This window comes from Tachyglossus aculeatus, chromosome 8 (assembly GCF_015852505.1).
Source record: "Tachyglossus aculeatus isolate mTacAcu1 chromosome 8, mTacAcu1.pri, whole genome shotgun sequence".
NCBI lineage: Eukaryota > Metazoa > Chordata > Mammalia > Monotremata > Tachyglossidae > Tachyglossus > Tachyglossus aculeatus.
This window is the reverse complement of record NC_052073.1, coordinates 7,103,877-7,118,775: the sequence shown is the minus strand read 5'-3', so window position 1 is coordinate 7,118,775 and position 14,899 is coordinate 7,103,877. Positions and strand designations below refer to the sequence as shown.

General features: G+C 50.9%; 1 protein-coding gene across 1 annotated transcript in view; it reads right to left on the bottom strand.

The window, feature by feature from the left end:
• JPH2 (junctophilin 2) overlaps window positions 1-14,899 on the bottom strand; it is a 51,933-nt gene that overhangs the window by 20,002 nt on the left and 17,032 nt on the right. Inside the window, exon 4 of the mRNA XM_038750703.1 lies at window positions 9,231-10,032. Coding sequence (XP_038606631.1) covers window positions 9,231-10,032 — 802 coding nt within the window. The remainder of the gene's footprint in view (window positions 1-9,230; window positions 10,033-14,899) is intronic.

Here is a 14,899-nt window from a genome sequence, read left to right as displayed (position 1 = left end):
TGTCAAGTCATCAGAATAAATAGAAGTAAAGCTAGATGTACATCATTAACAAAATAAATAGACTAGTAAATATGGACAAGTAAAATAAATAGAGTAATAAATCTGTACAAACGTATATACAGGTGCTGTGGGGAGGGTGGTGGGGATGGGGAGGGGGAGAGGAAAAAGGGGGCTCAGTCTGGGCCAAGTCTGGGCTTGTATGCCAAGCACTGTGCCAGGCTGTAAACTCGTTGTGGGCACGGAATGTGTCTGTTACATTGTTATATTGTACTCTTTCAAGCGCTTAGTACGGTGCTCTGCACACAGTAAATGCTCAATAAATACAATTGGCAGACTGAGTGACTTCAATGGGCTGGGTAGACAGGATTCCTGCCCTCAAGAAGCGTACAGTCCAGGGAATAAAGGCCGCCTATTTGCTGGGGGTTTTCCATAGCAGGGGTAAGCTCCTTGATAACCAAATGATCCACATCCTCTGTCATTACTACAGGCAGGAAACAGGGAGTTTGGCATCACCGGGGAATTGCAGAACCCAAGAGGTGATTTGCTTCCTCTCTCTGCCTCACTGCCCCCCGCTACCACCTGGAAGATGGGTTTCTTAGTCTGTGGGTCGGGGTCTTGTCCACTAAGGAGCCCCTCCAGTCCACCCCCAGACCAGTCGGAGTCAAAGAAGCCACCCTCATTGGTCAGCAGGGCCTAGAGGAAAGATCCCGGCCCTCGGAGTCAGAGACCTGGGTTCTAATCTCAACTCTGCCTCTTGTCTGCTGTGTGACCTCAGGCAACTTGCTTAACTTCTCTGGGCCTCATCATCTGTAAAATGAGGAGTCAAAGTCTACCTAAAATGCGAACCCCAAATGGGACAGAGACTGTGTCCGGCTCCATTATTGTATATCTTCCCCTTAGTGTGATGCTTATAACAATAATAATAATAATAATAATGGCATTTATTAAGCGCCTACTATGTGCCAAGCACTGTTCTAAGCGCTGGGGCGGTTACAAGGTGATCAGGTTGTCCCACGTGGGGCTCACGGTCTTAACCCCCATTTTACAGATGAGGTAACTGAGGCACAGAGAAGTTAAGTGACTTGTCCCAAGTCACACAGCCGACAATAGGCGGAGCCGGGATTTGAACCCATGAACTCTGACTCCAAAGCCCGTGCTCTTTCCAGTGAGCCACGCTGCTTCTCCATTCATTCATTCAATCATATTTATTGAGTGCTTAGTGTGTGCAGAGCACTGTACTAAGCGCTTGGGACGTACAAGTCAAGTACAAGCACATAGAAAGTACCTAACAAAAACCTTAATTATTATTATCACTGTCTGTTCCTCCCCTGGGACAAGACAAACAAAGACCCCAACGTCAGGGGGCCTACAGCCTCCTCTACTAATCACTCAAGCAATCGGCACTATTTACTGAACGCCTACTGTGTGCCGGGCATTCATTCATTTTTTTTTTCATTCAATCGTATTTACTGAGTGTTTACTGTGTGCAGAGCACTGTACTAAGCGCTTGGGAAGTACAAGTTGGCAACACATAGAGACGGTCCCTACTCAACGTTGGGCTCACAGTCTAGAAGGGGGAGACAGAGAACAAAACGAAACATATTAACAAAATAAAATAAATAGAATATGTACAAGTAAAATAAATAGAGTAATAAATACATGCAAAAGATCACTATGGCTTAATTATGAAGTAGGATTTGTGCCCTGCCAAGCACAAAATGAGAGTTAAAGGTCATAGTGGAGAAGCAGTGAGGCCTAGTGGAAATACTAAATGCCTGAGAGTCAGAGGACCTGATCCCAGTTCTGCCACTGGTCTGCTGTGTGACCTTGGGCAAGTCACTTTACTTTTCTGTGCCTCAGTTACCTCATCTGTAATATGTGTTCTTGGATGTCCTCCTGTCACCTCAAATTTAGTAAGGGCACTGTAGGAAGAGGCTGAGGGAGTGCCCTGGGGAGAGGAGACATGATCCTTGCCCACACAGAATGGACAGTTGAGAGCAATGGGGACAGATGAGAACTAAATTGCAGAAAGAAGGAAGAAGAGAAGGGAAATAATAATAATAATAATAATGGCATTTATTAAGCGCTTACTATGTGCAAAGCACTGTTCTAAGCGCTGGGAAGGTTACAAGGTGATCAGGTTGTCCCCTGGGGGGCTCATAGTCTTAATCCCCATTTTACAGATGAGGTAACTGAGGCCCAGAGAAGTTAAGCGACTTGCCCAAAGTCACACAGCTGGCAATTGGCGGAGCCAGGATTCAAACCCATGACCTCTGACTCCAAAGCCCATGTTCTTTTCCACTGAGCCACACTGCTTCTCAGTGGATATATAGATGAGTAAGTGCTTAAATAGTAGGGTGTGTAAGTGGATATGTTCAGCAGGGAGGGTGTGATATCGTGAAGGACGAGTGGAAACAAAAGTGCTGAGAGGGGAGTTGTGAGTGTGTGACCAGGTGAAAAGAAAAATGAATTGGGGAAAGCCTCCTGGAGTAGGGATTTTTTTTTTTTTAGAAGATATTTGTTAAGCGCGTACTATATGCCAGGCACCGTACTATGTGCTGGGGTAGATACAGCATAATCAGGTTGAACACAGTCCATGCCCCATATGGGGCTCACAGTGCGTGGCTTAGCGGAAAAAGCCCGGGCTTGGGAGTCAGAGGTTGTGGGTTCTAATTCCGGCTATGCCACTTGTCAGCTGTGTGATCTTGGTCAAGTCACTCAACTTCTCTGTGCCTCGGTTCCCTCATCTGTAAAATGGGGATGAAGACTGTGAGCCCCCCGTGGGACAACCTGGTAACCTTCTATCTCCCCCAGAGTTTAGAACAGTGCTTGGCACATAGTAAGCGCTTAATAAATGCCATTATTATTATTATTATTATTATTATTCTCTGTGCCTCAGTTACCTCATCTGTAAAATGGGGATGAAGACTGTGAGCCCCCCGTGGGACAACCTGGTAACCTTCTATCTCCCCCAGAGCTTAGAACAGTGCTTGGCACATAGTAAGCACTTAACAAATACCATCATCATCATCATCATCTTAATCCTCCTTTTAATCCTGCCCCACCCCGGGACTGCAAACTCGTCGTGGGCAGGGAATGTCACTGTTTATTGTTGTGTTGTCGTAATAATGACGGTATTTGTTAAGCGCTTACTACGCACCAAGCACTGTTCTTGTACTTTCCCAAGCACTTAGTACAGTGCTCTGCACACAGTAAGCACTCAATAAATATGACTGAATTGAATTTTAAAGATGAAGTAACTGAGGCCCAGAGATGTTAAGCGATTTGCCCAAGATCACCCAGCAGACAAGCGGCGGAGCCAGGATTAGTGCTCAGGTCCTTCTGACTCCTAGGCTCTGTGCTCTGTCCACTAGGCCACACTGCTTCTAGGAAGGATTTGGACCGGTAGATTTGAGGGGGAGGGAGTTCCAGGGAGGAGGAGGATCTTGAGAAAGGGGTTGGAGGGAGAGAAGAGTGCGAGCTGGGGTGTGGTGGTAGAAGAGAGTGGGACAAGTAGGATGGAAAGAGCTACCTGAGTAGCTTGAAGCCAGTGGTCAGGACTGTGTGGGGAGGGATGAATGACCACTGGAAGTTTGTGAGGCACTTATGTACATTTCCAACTGTAATTTATTTTAATGTCCTCCTCCTCTCTAGACTGTAAGGTCCTTGTGGGCAGGGATCACTCCTATCTACTCCAATGTAGTGCCCTTGCCCAAGTGTTTAGTATAGAGCTCTATACACCGTAAGTGCTCAATAAAAGCCGTTGAGTGAGTGGGGAGATGGATGCAGCACAGCATAATAAAAAAAGGTCTTGGCAGCGGAGTAAAGTAAGGATGGAGAGACAGAGAGACTGGAGGCAGGGAGACCAGTGAGGAGGCTGATACAAAGGGTCTATTTAAGGGGGATGTGGAGCATTTGTTGCCAATTTGTACTTCCCAAGCACTTAGTACAGTGCTCTGCACACAGTAAGCGCTCAATAAATACGACTGAATGAATGAATGAATTTGGTGGAGAGAATGGGGTGGATCTTGGAAATGTCCTGGAGGACAACCAACAGGATTTAGCGGCACATTTAGCTCTTCGGAAAGGTCTCTGGCTCCCAGAGGCCCCTGGCCCTGACTCTTGCAGAGGGCATAGCAGAGGGGTCCTAAAGGTGGACAGACAGGAAGTCCCTCTCCGACCCAGACCAATCTGCCTCGTTTTCCTGTCCTCCTCCTCCTCCTCCTCCTCCTCCTCTTTTGATTTTAATGATGTCTTTCGCTCTTACTATGTTCCAGGCACTGTATTAAGTACTGGGATAGATACTAGCTAATCAGGTTGGACACAGTCCCTGTCCCACATGGGGCTCACAGTCTGAATCCCCATTTTACAGATGAGGTCACTGAGGCCCAGAGACGTGCAGCAACTTGCCCAAGGTCACAAAGCAGGCAAGCGGCAGAGTTGGGATTAGAATCCAGGTCCTTCTGACTTCCGGGCCCGTGCTCCACCAACTAAGCCATGTTGCTCCTCTTCTTCTAACCCCTTAACCGGGAATGACCTGAAGACTCCATTCTGACTGCACTCATCATCATCATCATCAATCGTATTTATTGAGCGCTTACTGTGTGCAGAGCACTGTACTAAGCGCTTGGGAAGTACAAGTTGGCAACATATAGAGACAGTCCCTACCCAACAGTGGGCTCACAGTCTAACTCATCTCCTTAAACACACTCTTTCCAGGAGGTTGGCTACAATGGCCACTTCTCTACAGGTGGGCTACCTCTCTAGTCCTACCCAGAGTCCAGTTCCTGGCCTCGCCAGGGAGAGAGAGAGAGAAAGAGAGAGAGAAGGAGAGATTGAATCTCACTTTCAGCTGCCCCCTCCCTGCTCGGTCTCTGAGATGTCTCAGATAGCGGGGAGGGAGACTCAGGGGGCTGGTTCTGGACAAAATTCCTGGAATCCCAAAGCCGAGTTGCACCTGGGGGGAGGAGGGTTAGGGGTGGCATTTATGGGCCAAGAGGCGCGGGCCTGGGCGTTCAGCTGTTGCATTCTCCAGCCGCTCTGGTAAACCTCCGCTGCTCCTCTTTGCCTTATTTGGCCAGGGAATCTCTGCTGACCCCGGGCCTTTCGGGACGTCACAGGCACCAGACACCGCTGTCCCAGGGCAAGGCTGGGCAGGGCCTCGTTCCTCTGCCGCCGGGCGCGGGGAAATGCTGAGCACACAGAGCGGCTAAGCCCTGTGTGGGCAGGAATGCCAGAGGGCCGCGGTAGGCCTCAGGAGGAGCCGGATCCCAGAGGGGCTGCGATAGGCTTCCCGGGAGGAGTCTCTCAGCTGCTTCCCAGCATGACCCCGGCCCAGGCCTGGACACGAGGCCCCAGGGAAGAGAGATGTCCGGCTGGGACGCAACGGACATGGGGGCTGACCGGAGGGGAATCCCACCCGAGGCCACATTGAGGCTGCAGATGTGTGGTGGCCGGGAAAAGGAAGAGACAGAGAAAGAGACACACAGAGACTGAGAGAAGTAGGAGGGAAAGAGGAGGATGGAGGGAGAGAAGAAGAGACAGAAAGAGAGTGGGAGAGAAGAGGGGAGAGAAAGGGGGAGAGGGAGAGAGAAAGACACAGAAGGAAGGAGAGAGACAAAGAAGAAAAAGGGTGGGAAGGCAAGAGGGAGAAAGAGACAGAGAAAAGGATAGAAGGGGGAGGGAAGGAGGAAGGAGAGAGTTACAGGAGGGAAGGAGAGAGTGATGGAGGGATGGAGGGAGAGACAGAGAAAGAGAGAGGGAAGGGGAGAGAGACGGAGAGACTTCATGGTTCAAACACCATCCACCTAATGCATCGCCTCTGGAGGGTACAAGTCCGGGTGACCCCCAAAACTTCCCAAAAGCTTCTCCGATATTTCCCACAGTGTAGACCTGGAGGTCACTGGGGCTGAAAGCTTCAATCCATCAATGGTATTTCCAGAGCACTTCCTGCGTGCAATGAACTGTACTAAGAGCCTGGGAGGGTACAGCTGGGTTGGGAGACACGATTGCTTCCCTTAAGGACCTTACAGTCCCTGGGGTCAGCTTGGCCCAGTGGAAAGAGCATGGGACAGGGAGTCAGGTCACCTGGGTTCTCCCAGTCCCGTGCCTTTTCCACTAGGCCATGCTGAGGGTCTCTGCCCTGTGCCAAAGACACCTTTTAGGTGAAGAAACTTTCCGTGCCTGCTGAGTGAATAAGTATGGGGCTGTTCTCATGTGCGCGTGCGTTTGTGTGCACGTGTATTTCTCTGCATTTCTCTCTTGTCTCTGCTTCAGTGGTTGCCTATTCCACTGGACACAGAGCAGAAACTCCTGAGTTAAGGCCCTCCATCAGTTCTCTCCTCCTCCTCCTCTATGCTCACTCCTCTCCCACTAAACCTCAGCTCGCACACTTCGCTCCTCTTGAGCCAACCTACTCACTGGGCCTCGTTCTCTTTCCCCTGCCAGCCTCTCATTCACACTCTCTCTCCGCTTCCCAGAAATCCTTCCCCCTTTACATCTGGCAGCCCTCTGCATCTTCAAAGCCCTACTAAAAGCCAATCTCTTCCAGGAGGCCTTCCCTGACTAATCCCTCATCTTCCCACCCTATTTCCCCCACAGCTGTCACTTCACTTCCACATCACTTAAGCATTTAGGTTCTCATTCCTCTACCCCCCAGATTCCTTATATATATAACTTTATGCTCTATTGCATCCCACTAAGAATAATTTAGTTTAGTGTCTGTCTCCCCTACTAGATTGCAAACTCCTTGAGGACAGGGTCCTTATGTACTTTCTCTATGTTATTCTTGCAAGTGGTGAGCACACCGCCTTGTTCGCAGTAGGTGTTCAATAAATACCCCTCGTCAATCAAATTTTTTAACGGTATTTGTTCGGCCAGGCACAATACTAAGAGTTGGGGTAGATACAAGATAATCAGGTTGGACACACTCCATTTCCCACAAGAGGCTCACATTCTTGAATCCCCATTTTACAAATGAAGTAACTGAGGAACAGAGAAGTTAAGTGACTAGTCTAAGGTCACACAAGCAGACAAGTGGAGGACACCTTGGTCTTCCGACTCCCAAGTCCATGCCCTTTCCACCAGGCCACAACGCTTTTCAACTGGCTGAAATTTTTTGTCACAGGGAGAAACCTGGAAGAAGTGAGGAGTATCATGGTGGAGCAAGGTGGATGAAGCCCAGTGGAGACCGCATGGCTCTATCTCCCCTCGCGGGAATTCCGGGCTGTGGGGTTGGGGCCGTTCTTTGTGACTCTCTGCCGTTTGACCCGTTCCACTCAGCAGCACCCAAGGAGAGCTGTGGGGGAGAAAGCCCCTGAGGAAAATGGATGGAATATCATAGTTCCTCCGGCTCCAGAGTTTCCTTAAAAGGAAATTCATCCCTGACTCAGACAGCAAGCATTGCCATTCCTGGGCAGATGAAAATTCAGCCTCTTCTCCTCCTCCTCCCCAGCCCAACTGCACCACGGTTAATGGGAGTTTGAGGAAAGGAGCCAGTGAGGAGAAGAGAGGACAGACCAGACCAGTTCACTTTCCTTTCGGGCTCTCTCTCCTCCCTCTGAATGGAGACCTGTTAAAACTGTTCCCAACTCCCTCCCCCCGAAGCCTTGGGGGTGCAGAGAGGTTCTAGTCCTGGCTTCGCCACTTTGCTGCGTGACCTTGGGCAAGTCACTTCACTGCTCTGTGCCTCAGTAAACACATCTGCAAAATCATCATCAATCGTATTTATTGAGCGCTTACTGTGTGCAGAGCACTGGACTAAGCGCTTGGGAAGTACAAGTTGGCAACATATAGAGACAGTCCCTACCCAACAGTGGGCTCCTAGTCTAAAATGGGGAATGAGACTGTGAGTCCCATGTGGGACAGAGACTGTGTCCAATCTGATTTGCTCGTATTGCCCCAGCACTTAGTACAGTGCCTACCACTGTAGCGAGCGCTCAACAAATACCACAATTATTATTACTCCACACCCATTGGGGAGTACTGCCAGAGCACCGCTCTCTCCTTCTTCAGAGGTTCCCAATTGGAGAAAGTCCTCCCGAGCACCATCTCCTCCAGGAAGCCTTCCCTGATTTCTTCCCGACATTCCCCCAAGTCACGCCAACCCAACAGCTACTGTCAGTACCTACGCATTCAGACCCAACTTTGGGCTCCAGCTTCTCCCCTTTCATTCATTCATTCAATCGTATTTATTGAGCGCTTACTGTGTGCAGAGCACTGTACTTAGCGCTGGGGAAGTCCAAGTCGGCAACATCTAGAGACGATCCCTACCCAACAGCGGGCTCACAGTCTAGAAGGGGGAGACAGACAACAAAACAAAACACATTAACAAGATAAAATAAATAGAATATGTAGAAATAAAATAAATAGAGTAACAAATAGGTTCCAACATATATCCAGGTGGTGTGGGGAGGGGGCTCAGCGTGGGAAGGCCTCCCGGAGGAGGGGAGCTCTCAGCGGGAGGGATGGAGGGATGGAGGGAGGGATGGAGGGGTCCCCCCACGTCCGGGTCCCCTTCTTCAGTCCACGCTCCTCCTTCAGTCCAGTCCCCCGATCATCTTCTGAAACGTCACTCAGCAATCACATCCTCCCATCTCCTCAAGGCCCTCCAAGGGTGGCCCATCTCCCTCCACATCCACCCAAGACGTCCTCCCCCTTGCCCTCAGGGCTGTCCACCCGCCACCTCCACCAGACTTACCGTGGAAAACCCCGAAGCCTTTTGCGTCGAGGTCAATGGGTATGTAGTGAAATCTTTCCTACGTCCCCTTGAGTGTTCTCTCTCTGCTCTCCTCCCTCTCCCCCCACATGCCAAGCCCCCTAGGTGAGTGGCATCTAAGGCAACCCCGCTGGAGGTGACAAAATCCCGGCCAGTCAAACAGTTTCCCGCCCTCCCAACCCAATCCACGCAGGGAACCGGTTGGATGGATGGATGAGAAGCAGCGTGGCTCAGTGGAAAGAGCCCGGGCTTTGGAGTCAGAGGTCCTGGGTTCGGATCCCATCTCCGCCAACTGTCAGCTGTGTGACTTTGGGCAAGTCACTTCACTTCTCTGGGCCTCAGTTCCCTCATCTGTAAAATGGGGATTAAGACTGTGAGCCCCCCCGTGGGACAACCTGATCACCTTGTGACCTCCCCAGCGCTTAGAACAGTGCTTTGCACATACTAAGCGCTTAATAAATGCCACCGTTAGTATTATTATTATTACGGGGACCAGAAACCCGGTGTGTCCTACCTGGAGGCGGCGATCTCCGACTTCTGGCGGGCGATGGCGGCGGCCCTCTGGGCCCCCTCGATGCCGCGGTCCACCTTCTGGCGGATCTTGGAGCTCTTGAGGGGGATGACCCTCTTCTTCATGCCCTTGACCAGCACGTTCTGGCGGTACTTGCCCTCCTCCTTGCGGCCGTCGGGCAGCGTGGTGCAGCCGTAGCCGTGCCGCAGGTTGTCCAGCCACTCGCCCTCGTACCTCAGCCCGCTGGACCGCTCGCTGACCCCGAAGCCGGACCTCTTGTCGTTCTTCCACTCGCCCATGTAGGTCTCGGTCGTGGTGGCGTCGATGTCCGACTCGAAGGGGGCCGGCTCCTCGCCCTCGGCCCCCTCGCCGAGGCTGGCCGTGGAGGCCGCGTCGCTGGCCGCCGAGCTCAGGTCGCTCCTGAGGAAGCTGACCCGGCTCCTCTGGCTCCCCAGGGAGCTCCGGGAGTCGGAGCGCCTCAGTTTACCCAGCAGGGAGCCACGCCGGAACAGGCTGCCCACGCCGCCTTTCTGGAGCTGGCCTGCGGCCTCCACGTTGGCCAGCAGACTCAGGGCGAAGCCGCCCCGGGGGATGGTCGGGGCCGGGGCTGGGGGTCCACCGTCGGCGGCGGGGTGCGACGGGGGGTGGTCCTGTTGGGGCAGGGTCCCATTGCTGTGCTCGCTGCGCAGGGAGGAGAGGGAGGTGCGGAGCGGGGAGCGGACCACGACGGCCATGCCGTAGGGGACGCTCTGGCGGATGCCATAGCCGTGGCGCATACCGTTGGTGAACTGGCCCTGGTAGGTTCCTGCCGGGGAGGGGACAGAGAAGAAGGAGCCACCGGTCAGCGGCAGGATGGCCTAATCGATAGAACCCGGGAGCCTGGCAGTCTGGAGGACCTGGGTTCTAATTCATTCCTTCATTCAATCGTATTTATTGAGCGCTTACTGCGTGCAGAGCACCGCTTGGGAAGTCCAAGCGGGCAACTTAGAGAGACGGTCCCTACCCGACAACAGGCTCACAGTTCTAGAAGGGGGAGAAAGACAACAAAACATGTGGACGGGTGTGAAGTCGTCGGAACAAATGGAATTAAAGCTAAGTGCACATCATTAACCAAACAAATAGAATAGTAAATATGTACAAGTACGACAGAGTAATAAATCTGTACAAACGTATATACAGGTGCTGTGGGGAGGGGAAGGAGGTAAGGCGGGGGGGATGGGGAGGAGGGGGAGAGGAAGAAGGGGGCTCAGTGTGGGAAGGCCTCCTGGAGGAGGTGAGCTCTCAGTAGGGCTTTGAAGGGAGGAAGACAGATAGCTTGGTGGATGTGTGGAGGGACCAGCCCCTCTCCCCCAACACATCAGCTTTCCTCTAGCCAGAAGCAAACCCCAAAGGGCTCTGGTTTAGTCAGAGGCCTGAGACCACCCCCTGCTATCCTCCTCTAATGCAGTCCTTGGTGCTGGCGACTTCTGGCAGTGCCCCTAATCCCACCTCTGCCGCTTGTCCGCTGATGACCTTGGGCCTGTTATGCCACAACTCTCGGCCTCGGTTCCTTTATCTGGAAAATGGGGATTAAGACGCTGAGCCCCAGGTGGGACAACCTGATTAGCTTGTATCCACACCAATGCTTAGAACAGTGCTTGACATATAGTAAGCACTTAAGAAATACCATCATTATTCTTCTTCTCTGTGCCTCGGTTCCCTCAAGTGGAAAGTGGGGATTAAGACGGTGAGCCATACGTGGGACAAGGACTGTGTCCGACCTGATTTGCTTGTATCCACCCCAGCGCTTAGAACAGTGCTTGACACATAGCAAGCGCTTAACAAATACCATCATTATTATTATTCTCTGTGCCTCGGTTCCCTCATCTGGAAAATGGGGATTAAGACGGTGAGCGCTGTACTGTGTGTCAAGCACTGTACTGAGCGCTGGGGTGGATACGAGCAAATCAGGTCGGACACAGGCCCTGTCCCATGTGGGGCTCACAGTCTCAATCCCCATTTTACAGATGAGGTAACTGAGGCACAGAAAAGTGACGTGCCCAGAGTCACACAGCACACCAGTGGAAGAGTCGGGATTAGAACCCAGGTCCTTCTGATTCCTAGGCCCATGCTCTGTCCACTAGGCTATGCTGCTTCTCTGAGTGTTGGGGAAACTGTAGAGATGGGCAACGCCTCTTAGCACACAACAGATCAATCAATCAATCAATCGTATTTATTGAGCGCTTACTATGTGCAGAGCACTGTACTAAGCGCTTGGGAAGTACAAATTGGCATCACATAGAGACAGTCCCTACCCAACAGTGGGCTCACAGTCTAAAAGGGGGAGACAGAGAACAGAACCAAACATACCAACAAAATAAAATAAGTAGGATAGAAATGTACAAGTAAAATAAATAAATAAATAAATAAATAGAGTAATAAATATGTACAACCATATATACATATATACAGGTAATCAGATGATCACTTTCTCCACCTTCAAAGCCTCCCTGAAGGCCCACCTCCTCCAAGAAGCCTTCCTCGACTAGGCCCTTATATCTTCTTCTCCCGCTCCCTTCTGCATCTCCCTGGCACTTGGATTTGCTCCCTTTATCCACCCCTCCCTCAGCCCCACAGCACTTAAGTATATATCCGTCGTTTATTTATATTAATGCCCGTCTCCCCCTCTAGACCGTAAACTCGTTGGCAGGGAACGTGACTACAACTCTGCCGCCTTGTACTCTTCAAAGCGTCCTGCACACAGTAAGCGCTCAATAAATATGATCGTTTGGTTGATTGATTGCCCAGAAAATAGGGGACCTTGGCGGGTCTGCCTGGAAACAGAACCCAGAGCAGAGGAAATAGGTTGATTCTTGTTCTTCAGGGGTGAATTGCTCTTCCCCTCCGCCCTCTGACGCTGTTCTGCCTTGCCTCGGAAATTGGCAAACGGCCCGAAACAATGGCCACTCTCGGCTGCGGCCCCAAATCCCTAGCCTGCCTCCCCCTCAGTCTTCTAGGGGCAACACAAAGGTAGGATGGAGACCCCCTACCTTCCCCCCAACCCCCCAGCACGCCCTGCCACCTACCCAAGGAGCAGCCGGACAACAGACCATTCCCTCAATCAATCAATCATTCATCAGCTGTGTGACCTTAATAATAATAATTAATAATAATGATGGTATTTATTAAGCACTTACTATGTGCCAAGCACTGGGGTAGATAATTGGCAATCAGGTTGTCCCACGTGGGGCTCACAGACTTAATCCCCATTTTCCAGATGAGGGAACTGAGGCACAGAGAAGTTAAGTGATTTGCCCAAGGTCACGCAGCAGGCAAGGGGTAGAGCCAGGATTAGAATCCATGACCTCTGACTCCCAGGCTTGTGTCCTGTTCACTAGGCCACGCTGTTTCCACAATACGTTTAGAACGGTGCTTTGCACATAGTAAGCACTTAATAAATGCCATTTAAAAATATACCTGTTCTGATAATAATGATGGTATTTGTTAAGCACTTGCTATGTGCCAGGCACTGTACTAAATGCTGGGGTGGATACAAGCAAATCAGGTTGGACACGATCCCTGTCCCACATGGGGCTCACAGTCTCAATCCCCATTTTCCAGATGAGATCACTGAAGCCCAGAGAAGTGAAGTGACTTGACCAAGGTCACCCAACAGACAAGTGGCAGAGGCGGGATTAGAACCCATGACCTTCTGGCTCTCAGGCCCGTGCTCTATGCACTCGGCCACGCTGTTGTTCTTCCTCCCAATTTAAGATTATGAGCCCCAGGTGGGAAAGGGACTGTGTCTGATCCAATATCTCATTCCTAACCCTGTGCTTAGTACAGTGCAAGCACAATGTAGGCGCTCAACAAATACCATGGTTATTATGGCCCATGAACCTCAGCACTCTGGCCTGCAGCCAGACCATGGGGCCAGGCCTCTTTGGGAATGGGACGTCAATCTTGGAGCTGAGCTTGGAATTTCCTTCTGGAGCCAGGACATGGGAGCTGGGAGAGCAGAGCACACTTTGTGCGGTTGGTGACATCATCTTTCCGGTATGAAAAATGTCTGGACTTGAAATACGGTATTCCTGGGAGATGAAGCAGGAACCAAAGGGAAAAGGAGTGGGATATGGGGAAGAAGTGAATAGGCGGGATGGGACCGGAGGCATCCGGATGGAGCCTCAAGGGGGAGGGCCGTTCTAGGGGCCGGGATCGGATTTTCTCCCGGTGCTGTCCCGGGGGGCCAGGATTGGGATACAGAGGAAGGGGAGTGGGGTCTTCTGGAGAAACAGCATGGCAGAGTGGATAGGGCCCAGGCCTGGAAATCCGAAGGTCACGGGTTCTAATCCCAGCTCCTCCATTTGTCTGCTGTGTAACCTTGGGCAAATCACTTCACTTCTCTGAGCCTCAGTTCCCTCATCTGAAAAATGGGGATTGAGACTGAGAGCCCCGCATGATTCAGGGGACTATGTCCAACATGGTTTGCTTGTGCCCACCCCAGCGCTTACAGTGCCTGACACATAGCGCTTAACAAACACCATTATTATTATTATCATTAATCCAGAATCAATCAATCAATCATATTTATTGAGTGCTTACTGTGTGCAGAGCACTGTACTAAGCACTTGGGAAGTACAAGTTGGCAACATATAGAGACGGTCCCTACCCAACAGTGGGCTCACAGTCTAGAAGGGGGAGACAGAGAACAAAACATATTAACAAAATAAAATAAATAGAATAGATATGTACAAGTAGAATAAATAAATAAATAGGGTAATAAATATGAACAAACATATATACATATTTACAGGTGCTGTGGGGAAGGGAAGGAGGTAAGGCGGAGGGGGAGGAGGGGGAGAGGAAGGAGGGGGCTCAGTGTGGGAAGGCCTCCTGGAGGAGGTGAGCTCTCAGTAGGGCCTTGAAGGGGGGAAGAGAGCTAGCTTGGCGGATGTGCGGAGGGAGGGCATTCCAGGATGTAGGGATATACTAATAATAATAACGATGGTGGTATTTGTTAAGCACTTACTATGTGCCAAGCACTGCTTGGAGGAGATACAAGGTAATCACTTTGTCCCATGTGGGACTCACAGTCTTAATCTCCCTTTTACAGATGAGGTAACTGAGGCCCAGAGAATCAATCAATCAATCAATTGTATTTATTGAGCGCTTACTGTGTGCAGAGCACTGCACTAAGTGCTTGGGAAGTACAAGTTGGCAGAGAAGTGAAGTGACTTGCCCAAAGTCACACAGCTGATAAGTGGCGGAGCCGGGATTAGAACCCACGACCTCTGACTCCCAAGCGTGGGCTCTTGCCACTGAGCCACGCTGCTTCTCATGTCGGGGTTCATATCGGGGGGCATCTGGAATTCAGTCTGGACAGCCTGCCTTTGCTGGGGACATGGAAAACCGAGTCAAATGTTCCTTCAAGGTCTGCAAGTGGAAACCTGACAGAAAAATGTCCCTGCAGCCATCCCAGGCAGACTAGAATACCACCCCTGAAATCACCTCAGGCCCACACGCCCCCAAACCTATAATCATCATCCCCATCAATGAAATGGCAACTACTGCTCTGAAAAAAGGAAAGTCCCCATGCTTAGATACCAAGCATATGCCTATCCAGAAAATCAATCGATCAATCGTATTTATTGAGCGCTTACTGTGTGCAGAGCACTGTACTAAGCGCTTGGGAA